Source organism: Misgurnus anguillicaudatus, chromosome 2 (genome assembly GCF_027580225.2).
Source record: "Misgurnus anguillicaudatus chromosome 2, ASM2758022v2, whole genome shotgun sequence".
NCBI classification, from domain to species: Eukaryota; Metazoa; Chordata; class Actinopteri; order Cypriniformes; family Cobitidae; genus Misgurnus; species Misgurnus anguillicaudatus.
This window is the reverse complement of record NC_073338.2, coordinates 15,035,001-15,049,930: the sequence shown is the minus strand read 5'-3', so window position 1 is coordinate 15,049,930 and position 14,930 is coordinate 15,035,001. Positions and strand designations below refer to the sequence as shown.

Here is a 14,930-nt window from a genome sequence, read left to right as displayed (position 1 = left end):
GAACGGATTTTAATTCCTCTCGCGTCAATCATATCATTGTCACAGTGCGATCAGTTCATCTGATCGCGACTTTGTAGTGTTTGTCCAGAGAAGATTTGTTACTTCCGGGTGGATACTCTGTTACTCAGAGAAGAGCTGCTGTGGGGTTATTACCGTAGTTCACGTCAAGTCACAGCTTCTAATGGAGACACCGCAGTGGGAGATGTACTGCAACAGTTTAATAAATTACGGATGAGAAAATGACCCATCAAAGTGCCCAGGTTAGGAAAAGAGGAAAGATGAGGAGAAATTACAGAGGATAAAAGTATGTACACTTCTATAATGAAATATATATGAAGTATAATACATTATTATCTTGCTTGCTTATACATAGAGCAGTATTATTTATTTTTACTGTCCAACTAGCTTATGTAACATTGATTACCCATCCAAATGTTTTATAAAAAATTTTTTATAATAGTTTAGAAATGTATAGGAATTAAATTGGTTAGTTTTAGGCCTTAGTTAATAATTCAAAGCATAATAAGGTTAAGAAAATATTTATTTACTTTTATAAAATAATGTATATTAAAAAATAAAAAACACTGTTTATATATTTTCAAGTATTATTATACATTAAAAAATATTTTAAAGAAATATTGTACTTTTTTGAACGTTAAAATAGCTCTGCGGCCCTCTGATGAAATGTCAGTCTCAGAAATGGTATTGCCCCAAGCCAGTTTGAGTTTGAGACCCCTGGTGTAAAGGATGTATAGTGTATAGCCATGACACTCATCTCATTATATGCTCATTTATGTATATAGTTTAATAACAATGTTACCAGCAATACATCAATTACAACCTTCATATAATGATTGTATTTACTAGCTGCTGACCTCATATTATTTTTGCTTCAAAAGTGCATAACTTACCTGTAAAAATCATTAAATAATTCCATAAATGTTTCTTAGTTATAAAAAAGCTTTTTATTTTATTAGCATTTGTTATTGCACTTTAATTGTAGAGATGTTTACAATTAAAAACATAGTTTGAGATGTATATCCTTCCTTTGTGAACTATACTAGAAACCTCTCCCCGCTGTAAAAAAGTAACTTTACTCTTAAAATTAAAATGACTTACTTTTTACTTGAGTAGATTTTTAGACCAGTAACTTTACTTTTACTTAAGTAAAATATTATTAAAGTAACTTTACTTTTACTTAAGTAAAATATTATTAAAGTAACTTTACTTTTACTTAAGTAGAAAATGTTATTATCACTCTTTTCAACTCTGCATTCATATGTATTAAAATTAAATTTGCGTCCGTTCATAGAGAAAGAGAAACGTTTTCTATCTGTACCCATTTCCTTGCAAGTACAATTTTGCCTGTATTATTGGTGTCCCCTTCAAAAATTGTTCTTGAAAAATTTTATGGTTATTGTCCCCCCCAACATTTAGATGAGATTTTCGCACCTGGGAACAGCTTGTAAGTATTGTGCTGTACTGGTAATTTGCCTTCTACTGACATGTCCTTTCAGTCTGATGTTCATCCGTGTATCTCTTGAACAGCATCGAAATGGATGATTGTTGGGTTGATCCTTCTCACAAGGACTGGAAGGATGACTATAGCTCGGATGAGGATTTTGTTCCTTTTCTACAGCTACGGTACATTTCACGTAGTAGTTACATTTTGGGTTCAACTAATTCTATGTTCATTCTCACAACTATACAGTTCTTTCATTGTCACTTATTTTCTACCATCTGGTTTGTGTAATCAATGTCCATATACTCTGCTTATATACACAGAACTGGTCGTGTCAACACAAATGATCTTGCTGAAATAAGCTTAGATGAAGCTGTGCTTGATGTAGCCACACCCAATCCCCCTGAACTGGAATACATTCCTGAACAAGAACGAGTTCTCTGTGAGGATGATCTGGTGGGGAAAAGTGCCAACATCACCTACAACAACAACCTCCATCAGCTTGCTATGTAGTCGATGCTACCACTACAGAAGTGCAACTACATAGACAGTATGTCTGGTGTAGCATGCCATGGTGAACCGCCATTTCGGGTGACCCTGAAACCTCGGGGGACTGGAGTCATTTTGGAATGGGTAAGATAAGATGTACATGCCTGCAGGGTAGAAGAGCGAGTAAACTGTTTGTAACCAGTAGAGTTGTGATAACATTTACATACAGCTTATCTATTGTTGGTGGGACCAAGCAATATATAATGTCCTTTACAGTACTTATGCATTTGTGGGGTTTTTGTGCTAAAGTTTTTCTACACATTTGAGAAGACTATGACCAAATGTGTGCAAGTGTTTTTTTTATTTATCTTTTTAAATATTTTTTATATATATATCACAATGCAGTTATGCCCCTTTGGACACACTCTGTGGAAATGGAACTAACAGCCAGTTTTGAAGTTCGGCATGCAAGGGGGTGACTTCATGCTGGCTACCAATATTCTTCTGTCTGGCAACAACTACAGGAAGATTGCCCTCCTCTTTCAATTCATGAAAATGCCAGTGGTTGCTGAGGGGACTTTCTTCCGAATTCAAGATGCTTATTGTATTGATCCGGTCCAGGAATTTTGGGAAAAAAATAGGGCAAACATTATAGACAGGTTGCGTCAGGAAGAACATGTCGTTGTCCTAGGTAAGGTGTAGCATATTTGTTAACCACCATTGAATATATATGCATTTTTTACACAATCACATCTAAATACAATTATTCTAATGGATGTATTTTTGCTCTATTCAATAGGTGATGGCAGAATGGACTCCCCAGGTACTTTGTGTTTGTGAGCAAATGATCCATAAAGTCCAAATGCTGATAGCTGAATTGTGAACTAAAAATTATTATTTTTTTACTTTGTACTAGGACACTGTGCACAATAATGCACTTACACAACTCTTGAGCAAGAGTCAAGAGACATTGTGCACATTGTCACCATAGACAAGCGAGAAACGAAAAGGAATTCCGTGATTATGGAGAAGGAGTGCTTCATCAGGACAATTCAATTCAATTCAATTTTATTTATATAGCGCTTTTCACAAGTGTTAATTGTTGCAAAGCAGCTTTACATGAGAAGATGTAGAGGAGAACACAGAAAATCAATAGATAATATAAGAAGTAGAGAAAGCGGTTAAACCGTACAAGCGAGCATATTAATAATGTAACGTATACAGTAAAGTGCTAAGTTAAGCCAAAGTTGGCTGACTCTCCCTGGGACTAAAAACTAGGGATGCACCGATCCGATATTCTGGATCGGTATCGGGGTCGATCCGGCCTTTTTTGCTGGATCGGATATCGGACTAACAGGACCGATCCAATTCCGATACTGCACGTTACCCATGGTTGTCACTGACAAGCGATTAAAACGACAAAGTATTTTAAAAGCACCCTAAACGTTTTTATGCACTATAATCAAAGTCGTCTTACACTCAATAGCTTCATGTGAAGGAACAAATGCACATTTAAAGATATTAATGTTCACAGAAACACTGTAACTTACTTGCAAACTAAGTTAATCCACTGATGAGAAGCGGATGGATGAAAACGCGTCATTCAACACACGCACACACACAATAATTGTAACGTTAGGCTTTATTAAAGATCTGATTTTATACAGTCTCAGTAAGCTGTTGGATGGATGCAATTCAGTATGTGCTGAGCACACGATGCATGAAATCTCTTTGTGTTTTAATAGTTATGAACGTAACTTTCCATTGCGGAGCGAGGATTCCCATGTGAGTGTGAGGACGCTTCTAGAGCATCAATGCTGCACCTAGGAAGCACAGTATTGCGCAGAATGTGCACTCAATATGATTTAGGCGCATCAACTCTGCACCCGAAATGTGCATAAAAGGTCCGGTTAAGTGCATAATTCCCAAAATAACCATCTGCACACTAAAGCTTTTTTACTGTGACTTTTTGCGCAATTAAGGAAAATATATTTAGCATTCTTATTTGATCAAACGTGCCTATTTTTTTCTTCTAAACACTGCCACGGTTAATAATTACTAATGTTCTTGTAACTTGTAAATCATTTTTAATTATTGGTCTTTACTTTAATATTATAATTATATATTATATATTATATAATTATATTATGCTAGATTTAGCAGAAAGCACTATACACATTTATATATAGTGTGCGTGTGTCTGTGTGTCAGGGTTTATACAGAAATCCTTGAGTTAAATTTACTACTTTTTACTACCTTTTTTACTATCTTCAGAATATTTTTAAAAACCATCACGACACTGAATTGCAAGTGTTAATCAGCGACCTTTCTATTATTTACACAGATTTTGACATATATAACATACAAAAAAGAATTAAAGTGAAAAAAATTATTTTGACTGAAATATTTTTCAGGCCAAGTCATATTCCTTTACCTAACACTTTATGTAGGCGAGACCAATAGCATTTTAAGGGGAGATTTTTTTGCCATAAATTCCATATTGAAGTCTCATGTGGCATATATAGGTAGGTAGCTGTAGTTTGCAGGGCATTTCAGATTAAGGCGAAACAGCTAAATAACTCACTATACTGTATAAAAAGAAAACATGAATATCACCACCTTTAATGAATCTTTCATTAATTATTTATTAATTGTAAATGTATTTATTTTAGCATTTACTAATAATTTTTTAATCAAAGTTGAAACTGTTAACATTAGTGAATGCACCATGAACCACCGTCAATTACTGTAATGACATAAACAAGAATTAATTAATGCTGATATACTCTATATTTTTCATTGTTTGTTTATGTTATATAATGCATTTACTAATGTGAACAAATACAACTTTTTCATATCATATTATTCAGTACACATAAACAATTAATCCAGGGTATGTTCTGTTCACACAACAGCCTACAGTCACAGCTCTAATACAGTAACGTTATGTGTATGAATATAAACCACTGATCTATATAAATGACTGGATTGCGCATGACGTCACAACTGTGAAGCCACCGCGCCGCCATGTTGGTATACCGAAACGTTCTATTAATTCAATGGACGTTATCAATTATAATGATAAAACATCACTTTACTAGTCTTCGTTTTTATATCTGAAGTTACCCTGTACATTATTACAACACAAACGTCCTAAGCATGTACATAGTTATTTACTGAAAGTTGTACATTTTAGTTTTTAATCAGTTATTATACATTAATCTTCATTACAGTATCAGATCAGCAGACAGACAGCAGCATATTTAGTATTAATGACAAACGTGCTCATTCTGAAATCTAAATAAATAATCATACTTTGTACCGTATGTGCATGCAATAATTTGCTGGTTTTATGTTATATAAACTTACAAGTTACCTAAACTTATTTAGAGAAATAACGCTGACCGTGTAGCTGAATGTCAAAAAAAAACTTTATTTATACCCGTGTCATTAACAAAACGCAGCAGACACACTCACTCACCTTAACGTTTTTTTATAAATCCATTTTCCTGCCCGATTAAAACATAAACATTCCAAATAACACCAGAACTAACAGTCAATTTACGTACGCATATCCTAAAAATATTCTTGCGTGACTGATACGCTGTAAAGCGGGTGAATTTAAAACATGATTTTGAATGGAAGTCAATGACACCCTCTGCCGGTTGGGTATACCAAGATGGCGGGTCGAACTCTGCGCTGGCTTCACCTCACCCCAGCCAACATTGACATGTGGGCCCCACGTGGGTCCCATCTGGGCAGCATGGGTTACATGTGGGCATGGGCTTCACATGGGCAATATATGTGGGTCCCATGTGGGTTTCCTATGTGGGCCCCATATGGGTTTGCCCATGTGGGATAATAATGTGGGCCCCTCATGGCACCTATGTGGGCAAAACATTTTTATGCTTGAAATAGATCTTTATACATTTACAATCTTAAAATAATAATTTTTGGTTGATTGTCACTTTTAAACAAATAGAAAAGAATATAACAGATATGATTTGATCAGTATAAAACATTTTAAATAAAAATGCATTATTTTTTACATTTAATTAACATTGATATGTGGGCCCCACATGGGTCCCATATGGGCAACATGGGTTTCATGTGGCCATGGGCTTATCATGGGCAATATATGTGGGTCCCTTGTGGGTTGACTATGTGGGTCCCATGTGGGTTTCCCTACGTGGGCCCCATATAGGTTTGCCCATGTGGGATAATAATGTGGGGCCCTCATGGCACCTATGTGGGCAAAACATTTTATCCTTAAAATACATTTCATATACATTTAAACTCTTAAAATTATAACTTTTGGTTTATAGTCACTTTTATACAAAGAGCAAATAATATCACAGATAGGATATGATCAGTATAAAACATTTTAAATAAAAATGCATTATTGTTAACATTTATTTGTGATATTTGTAATGTTTACCTGCCAATTATTAATTTTAATTTGCACAGCTGAGCATGAGTGAAAATAAGAATTCATCAGTTTGATAAGTGTGTTAATTAAAGAAATGTTTCAAACATTCTGAAAGGAGTCTGATTAGTGGAGTCAGGTGTTTCATATAAGGAGACCTCATTACGATCTGCTCACTGCAACGACACATTACGCTTGACAAAGTAGTCCTGCTTCAAATGTTTTTAATTGTGATTTTTATCACACAATATAATATCATATTTTAAATAATCTTTGCTAAAATAGGCAGACTTTTAAAATTACAACTATAAAGATGATAAACATTTAAACTACAAGAATTTCCGCTCAGGCGCAAGGATACGGTTTCTATCGGAGCAGCAGGACTCTCTCACAACTGTTACATTTGTAATTTATCCTGAGTTGTGTTTTTAGAAAATGTAGTACTGCGGTACAAGTTCACGGACTGCACAGGGATGAATCAAAGCAAACGTGCAAGGACATTTAATGAGTTTGGCTGTGGATGCTTTGGAAGTTCTTCATAAAACGTTTGAGCAAAGATTAATTGATGATCAGAAGACCATCTCCAGAAGAGTGAGAAATGTTTGTGTTGTTTTTGAGTTCGAAGTATTTTAAGAGTTTGACTTCTTTCAATGCTTATTTTAAGTGTTATGTTAAATTGTTAGTAATTACCTGCCTTAGCAGTTTTTAAATGTTCATGATTATTTTAGCATTGTATTGTTATAAATTGACAATAAAGTATTTTGATATATTGAACCTTTACAGTTTTTTTATTTGATTTCTCATATTGCACCTCCTTCATGTTTTGTGATGTTACAGATGAATGAACTGTTGAATATTTATGCTGAAATCTGATATTTACCGAACTGAAATGATTTGCTTTTATCGGTTTTCAATTTAAAACAAATATATTATTTAAGTAAATTACAATTAAGCATTAAAAGTATTATTATTTTATAATAAGGGACCAGTCCAGTACCCATTAAAAATCCATTCTGGGCCCTGATATGTAACGTGGGCTTCATTACGTGGGTGCAATATGGGCCCTATGTGTGTTGCCCACGTGGGCCCCACATACGCCCCACTCAGTTTCTATATCAAATTCATGTGGGCAACCCAGGTGGGGCCACAGTGGAACCCATGGACAAACCCATATAGGGCCCACATAGGAAGCCCATATGGGGCCCACATGGGCCCCACCTTGCAATGTTGGCTGGGACGCTGTTACGTTAAGCGTTCTATGCGCAATCCAGTCATTTATATAGATCAGTGATATAAACCCTGAACGAGTAACTCGAGTCAAACTCATGTAGAATTCGCACAGGATGTCTGTAACCATAGTGACAGTTGTTAATTGAATGACTGTACCTTTATCAACAAATTATTATGTTACAATAGAGGCAGCGCTGATGTGCTAGTTTGTGCGCAATGTTTCTGCTGTTTACTTTCTCCTAAGACCTAAATGGTCGTGTTTATATGAGGATATTTGCAAAGACGGGATTTTTGAGGCATATGTGTTATTTAAAGCCAATAAAGCGGCAAAAATACGTACAACACAAGCTCAATGAGAAACGAATGCGTGGCTAGCGTGCTCCACTGACACAGAAACAGCGGACGCACTGTTGTTTGTGTTTGAATGGCTTAAAATCACTTGTTTTTAAACTGCTGTGCTTAAATATATGTACAAATGTTACATTTTTGTGACCACACGCAAATGCAACCGCAAGAACCGACAGGTGGATGACATCAAAGTCCCGCGAGAGCATTTCGGAAGCAGTCTCCTCTTATGATTCCTCGTCAATCGCTCTCAAGGGATTTGGATGTCATCTGCCTTTTGGTTGTTGTGGCGCCACATGAAGTTTACCCACGAGTTAAACAAACCCGTTGTACCAGCCACTGGCTATATCAGCATAGCATTAAAAAGCGTGCCGCGGATGATCAGTAACGTGAGAAATCATTTACCCCCAAAATACAGGACCCCTTACGTTAGTCATACTGTGCAAAGACACGCAATTACCTGTTTGGTTTACTTAGCCCACGAACTGAAAGGCTGGCCAATCTTTATCATTTCGCTAAGCCTTTTACACCTTTATCGATCTTCAAAACATCGGAGCCTTCCTGCATTATAAGTTTGACCATGCTAGCTGAAATAAACTTTTACCTCATCTTAACGTGATACAGTCAGAAAACCCGGAGTGGATCCGGTCCGTAGTGATTACAGAACGCTTACAGCGGATAGAGGAACGTGATTTGGCTCCACTCCAGGCTTTGATCACATCCCAGAGACGAAAGATCTTTGATTATTTGCCCAGATATGCAGGTGATTTGAACTAATTTCCAGGCATCATAACATTACAAAAGGCAATCGAAAATTTACTACCTCGTCAGATGACGCTTACTACTTTTTACTACTTTTTACTGGCCTTAATTTGGCAAAATTTAATTGACTACCTTTTACTACCTTTTACAACCCCGCGGAAACCCTGGTGTGTGTGTGTCTGGGTGTAATTTAAATTGCTCAAGAAAAATACAGTAGTATCGGATCGGCAGGTATCGGAATCGGCCGATACTCAGAATTCAGGTATCGGAATCGGATCGGAGATGGAAAAAGTGGTATCGGTGCATCCCTACTAAAAACCCTCTAGGAAAAAAAACCCAATGGGAAAAAGTCCTAGAAGGACAAAAACCCTTGGGAGGAATTAATATATATTTATATATATATAGAAACGGTAGGGATAGGAGGCAAACACTTGCATTGCATGCGCACTAATCAAGGAAATTCCTGTCAGAGAAGTTGTTACAGATGCCCACCCACAAATATCTGCCTTGCTTAGTAAGGATAACTTATTTGATATGTTGTCTAGAGTCATTGATTTTTATTTTCGTCTGATATTGATTTTATTATAAATGCTGTGTTTATTGTTACAGATCCAGAGCGTGGGCGCTACAAAGACATTCAACATTCCCTCGACATATTTCATGCTGCCAAAAATCTTGGAAAGAACTTACGACGGGTATGCAATCATCCGAATTTATTCAGTATTCTACATTTAATCAATGAACCTGAAGATTTAAGATTGCATATATTGACTGGCCATACTATAGTATGGTAATATTTTAGAGCAATATATTAACCATAGCTTTGTATTGTGTGATCAGGCTGGCACCATAAAAAAATCAGAATTCAATTCTGGTTTGGATGAAGGACATTGTGAACCACTTTTGGTATTGCTGCAAACAAGCATTGACAGAGGAGCAGTTCAAGGTATTTTATAAGCTTTTGTAATGTCACTGTAAAAACTATTACTTTGGGCATGCAGAAAGGTGAAGCTTCTAGCTTTATGTAATTTGGGGTGGTCCATTTATGCAGATGATGTGGCATGGAGTCTTACACCATGTCCGCAACCAACATTCATGGGCAACTGGATGCTGTGAACATGAGCCTCTGGATGAAGGAAGCCAAAACAAGCCATGGATCCAGCAAGGTTTGAACGATTGTAGCCTCTTGATTTTGATTTGATCTTAGATTGTAAATTTTCCTCACTCTGATATGTAATTACAGGTTCAGCAGCTCATCAGGCACTTACAGCAATTGTGCTTGACAAGCGCTGGTTGAGCCAGGTGAAGAAGTTCATAAACTTTAGGTATGCATCTAATGTCATGAAATTATACATGCACAAAAGTTGCTAATGTATTTATTTACTAATATACATACTCTAACTACACTTATACATAGCCATATTCTATTTCATTCACATTATTGGTAGATGTGTGGGTGTGTAACACATTTTGGTAATTGTTTGAAGAGTGCAGGGTGAAAGTAATGCCAAACAGATTTAGCCTTTATGACCATTGTGATAAGAAATGTTACTAATGTGTGCCTCCCCGACAGGACCACATCTGATTTGGAAAGCTTCCAAAATCATATACTAATGTATGCGGCAAAGCGCTTCGCCTACAGCCCACCTGTATACAAGCCGCGAGTTTTGCTTGCCGCCTTAGATTACAATAACCACAATCATCGCCTGCCAGCCCGTAACAAGGATGGACACAAAATGTAAGTATTTACTGTTACTACTGCACTTTGAGCGGATCTTACCAAACATTTTGAAAATGACTACACTAAAATCGACACTTCCTATACAGATATAGAAGATACTTCAACCAAAAATCAAAAATCTGGAGTGTCTACACCACAAAGGAAAAGAAGCAGTATAGCTACATACAAGACCTTCAGAAGGCCATTCTGGGGAGAAGAATTAGAAGTGGGAGAGGCCTTCCCCGCAAACAGACGCTCAGGTCCGATGACCCAAGGCGCATGGGTTTGCTTGCTGCTGTACCGCCACCCCCCACTGCAGAACGGCCACATTAGCCGTGTTTGCACTATCGGGCTTCAAGCGGGGCGTGCCAGTGCCTGCCGAGGCCTGGGGCGTTTGCATTGGTGCTTCGTTGGTGCTTAAGGCCCGGCTTTTCTGGCCCGCCGAAATCGTTGGGCCAGAGCGGGCTTCTCGGGGCTAGGGGAGTGGTAAAGGTCAAAGGCCGAGTTTATCTGAACTCTGGCAAGATGCGCATCCATCTGTCTGCAGATTTAAAACTTTAAAAATAACCTGGATCACCAGTAATTTACTGTTTCACGGAAGATGCCTGCTATGTTTGTACTTCGGACTGAAGAAAATGATCTGCATATGTAAAAAACAAACACGCGTTACAACGCCGAACTCGCCATGCTAAGGATCCGGCGCACAGTGCTACCGGTTCGGGAGAAGTTTATAAAGTTTCGGGCACAGAAAAAAGTGTTTAAAGTGCAACAGTGCTGAGAAATTAAAGATGTGTGTTGAATCATCATTTCATCGTCCATCACTCCATGTATTAAAGCGATCGAGTCACGATGGTATCTACAGTCGGTGAGTTAACATGCTACATAACGTTTGCATACAAAACACTTAAAATACAAATACAAATGCTACATTACGTTTGCATACAAAACACTTAAAATACAAATAGCGATTGCAGAAGTGTCTTACATGGGTGTTTTTGTGTTATAGTGTCATCTCTGTTGAATTTTTTAGTCAGCCCTTAGAAAAAGTAACCATGGTTTTATTATAGTCATAGCCATGCTTTCTGGTATTTTGGAGATTAATTAAACGCTTATATGAATGTAGCAAACTTTATATGTCGGTCAGTGGTGTAGTCTAGATTTTTGTAGTGAGTATACTGTGATTTTTCCCTCTCACCCTTATGCCACTCGTCCCAGCGTGACACCCCATAAGCACCACCACACTTACAGATGCATACAGTATGGATCATCATGTTACAGAGCATTCTGAAAGTGTACTCATAAACACATAAACTGAATGTGTTATCAACATGTCAGTTTATTATAAGAAAAAAAGACTTTAATAGTCAATGGGTTTACAGCTGGGGAAACTGGATGGATTTTTAGACTGGTTTAGTGTTAATCAACATCTAACTCAGGGCCAAAAGTTACTCAACTGTTAATTAACATTAAATAAACTGTTTCCAATCTTCAATCCGTGGCTAACACATGCATTGAAGGAGAAAAAATATCCACTCTTTCAATAGCTATTATATGACACCTAGTGATAACATTACCATGTGTAATTTAATGGTGTAAATGTTTTTAATGAATACACATTTAAGATGACCATGAGTTAACTCTAATTTGCATACTCATTGAAATAAAAGCTTATTTTATGCATATAATACAAGCAGTGTTTAAAAATGAAAATAGGCTTTTACTTAATTATTATTACAAGACCATCATGTAGCCTAATATTAGACACCCAAACCAAAGTGAAGAAAATGATCTTTAATTTGCAAGTTTGAACTGAACATCAACGCAGCCATAATTTTCCTCACAAAAGTTTAAGATCATATACATCTTGAACGTGGATATATAAATTAACACAGAGAAGGAAAGTTTAACACTAAGCACAAGCAAACATGCTGAAAGCTAAAACCATCAGGATATAATTACGGGCTTATTTTATTGCATTTGGAGCCTTACCTTCAGATAAAGTAATAAACTGGACTGATGATTTAAATGTTGTTTACTCACATGTGCGTTGTTAACTCTCCGGATTTTATATTGCAGCACTCGTTCACTTCACATGGATTGTTTACAGTGTCGCGTGAAAAGCTACACTGCAGGTTCGACTTCATTTGGCGCCAAGCAGACCCTTTGGTGATGTCAAAGTACCGCGAGAGCGATTCAAAGCAGATTTCTCCATGTGATAAATGCAATCGCTCTCGCGGTACTTTGCTGTCACTCGCCTGTGGGTTCTTCTGGTGCCACACCAGTCTACTCCCCAGTCACTTTCGCGCCGCTATGGTAATTTGATTTCATACGCGAATCGGATCGCGCAGTTCGGCAGGAATTCAAACACACCAAATATATAGCCTAATACATATATGCAGTTCAACCCGCTAAAATAGCAAGTGTAGCATGCTACTGGTCAGTGCTTTACATCTGAATTATGACTAAAAGTTTGAAATGTCAGAAAACCATGCTGTTACGCATCCTCAAGCTATTTCTAGTGGGTATACGGAAATCCTTGACAATTTCTAGTGGGTATACGGCGTATACCTGCGTATCACGTAGACTACACCACTGATGTCGGTATACTGTATGTGTATTTACAAACCCTTTATACAAAATGTCACATGGTGACGTTTGAAGGGCGGAACCGAAGGTAGGAAGGATGAGTTCCGCCCGGAAGGAAGAAAAACATCGGAACTTCCGGGTTTGTCCCGAAGCCCAAATCAGCCCGTATTAAGTGCAGGTGGGGGTAATAAACAAAGCGATCGCTGATAGGACACCGAGGAGGAGGAGCCGCAGATATAAGGAGGTTTGAAATCACAATTGGGGTGCTTCTCTGTGGTGCCGGTGTTGGCGTGCTGTTCGCTATGTTTTGGCTGTGTTGTAGGCTGGAGAGCGACGATCTAATTCCCTTGGGGAAGAAGGAAACAGGAAGAGGTGAATGTTGACCGTAAAGAGGAATTTATGTGAGGATAACTGGGTGAAGAAAGCAACATGAGACGGGTTGACATGTGAGTCACGCACTTCTATGAAGGCAAACTTACCTCTGCTCTTAGTAATCCTGTGTAGAACGATCCAAAGCCCCAAGTTGTGAGTAACATATGTTATGTGATGATTATCTACCTCTGTCTTCAGTGAACCTGTGGAGAAACCTGAAAGCCCCAGTCTGTGAGTCACGCACTTCTATGAAGGCAAACTTAACTCTGCTCTTAGTAATCCTGTGTAGAACGATCCAAAGCCCCAAGTTGTGAGTAACATATGTTATGTGATGATTATCTACCTCTGTCTTCAGTGAACCTGTGGAGAAACCTGAAAGCCCCAGTCTGTGAGTCACGCACTTCTATGAATGCTAACTTACCTCTGCTCTTAGCCATCCTGCGCAGAACGACCCCAAGCCCTAAGTTGTGAGTAACGTGTGTTATTAAATGACCACTTACCTCTGTCCTCAGTGAACCTGTGGAGAAACCAGAAAGCCCAGCCAGTGAGTCACGCACTTCTATGAATGCTCTGCTCTTTGCAATCCTGTGCAGAACGACCCCAAGCCCTAAGCTGTGAGTAACGTGTGTCATTAAATGACCACTTACCTCTGTCCTCAGTGAACCTGTGGAGAAACCAGAAAGCCCCAGTCTGTGAGTCACACAGTTCTATGAATGCTAACTTACCTCTGCTCTTAGCAAGCCTGTGCAGAACGACCCCAAGCCCTAAGCTGTGAGTAACGTGTGTCATTAAATGACCACTTACCTCTGTCCTCAGTGAACCTGTGGAGAAACCAGAAAGTCCCAGTCTACGAGTCACGCACTTCTATGAATGCTAACTTACCTTTGCTCCCCACCAACCTGTGCAGAGAGATCCCAAAGCTCCAGTCTGTGAGTAACGTGTGCTATTGGGGGACAACCGACCTCTGCGGACAGTAAGGTCGTGCGGAGGAGCCAAGCGCTCCAGAGCCGGGGAACCATCTAGCCCCCTATTCATTGTGTCTCTTGTGTTCTGCCTCCAGGACAGCGGAGGGCGCCACGGACAACAGGGAAACCCCCAGACAGGAGCCTCACCCTTTCACGTCTTGTGGAGTCCTGTCTGGAACCAGAGAGAGAAACGAAGTGTTTTAAAGTGTCCTTCCCCTTTTTCCCTTCCCCCATTTTTAACTATTTAATAAAGTTGTATTTTAAACGTAGTATACTTGTTTGTCTGGTCATTGGGGTGGTCTTGGGAACCTCCTCGAGGTGGAAATTAGGTAGGGGCGTGACCCCTTAGCTATCTCGGGTCCGCTCCGACCTGTGACAAAAACGTCACATGTGCTGCTTTCTTTTGTGTCCGTTTTACAGAAAAATGCCAACGTAAAGTTTTCAGTTTGTCATCCAGGAGTTTTTATTTTGTATATGAGAGATGATACAGCAACAGATGCAAGAGCAGGAAATTAAACGAAGATGATGATGATGAGACGACAGGAGCCATGGATGTTAAAATCCGTCCGGAGG

The 14,930-nt window shown here is 38.4% G+C and overlaps 2 protein-coding genes across 2 annotated transcripts; both read left to right on the top strand.

Annotated features, from left to right (window-relative positions):
• Positions 1 to 1,549: 1,549 nt before the first annotated feature.
• LOC129422754 (uncharacterized) lies at positions 1,550 to 2,997 on the top strand. Its single transcript, XM_073873451.1, has 5 exons — positions 1,550 to 1,644; positions 1,786 to 2,095; positions 2,357 to 2,642; positions 2,751 to 2,774; positions 2,868 to 2,997. Exons 1-2 carry the CDS (start codon positions 1,556 to 1,558, stop codon positions 1,973 to 1,975), a joined length of 279 nt encoding a protein of 92 aa, XP_073729552.1. The 5' UTR covers positions 1,550 to 1,555; the 3' UTR covers positions 1,976 to 2,095; positions 2,357 to 2,642; positions 2,751 to 2,774; positions 2,868 to 2,997.
• Positions 2,998 to 9,191: 6,194 nt separating this feature from the next.
• On the top strand, positions 9,192 to 10,767 carry LOC141351421 (uncharacterized). The gene is made up of 5 exons (XM_073858120.1): positions 9,192 to 9,660; positions 9,766 to 9,880; positions 9,958 to 10,039; positions 10,288 to 10,452; positions 10,542 to 10,767. Exons 1-5 carry the CDS (start codon positions 9,595 to 9,597, stop codon positions 10,765 to 10,767), a joined length of 654 nt encoding a protein of 217 aa, XP_073714221.1. The 5' UTR covers positions 9,192 to 9,594.
• The last annotated feature ends 4,163 nt before the right edge of the window (positions 10,768 to 14,930 follow it).

Excerpts from the sequence above, each read along its gene's own strand:
- LOC129422754 (XM_073873451.1), top strand. The coding sequence starts at position 1,556 with ATGGATGATTGTTGGGTTGATCCTTCTCACAAGGACTGGAAGGATGAC. Across the intron at positions 1,645-1,785 it reads GTTCCTTTTCTACAGCTACG|AACTGGTCGTGTCAACACAA; the intron begins GTACATTTCACG and ends TTATATACACAG.
- LOC141351421 (XM_073858120.1), top strand. The coding sequence starts at position 9,595 with ATGAAGGACATTGTGAACCACTTTTGGTATTGCTGCAAACAAGCATTG. Across the intron at positions 9,661-9,765 it reads TGACAGAGGAGCAGTTCAAG|ATGATGTGGCATGGAGTCTT; the intron begins GTATTTTATAAG and ends CCATTTATGCAG. Across the intron at positions 10,453-10,541 it reads AACAAGGATGGACACAAAAT|ATATAGAAGATACTTCAACC; the intron begins GTAAGTATTTAC and ends CTTCCTATACAG.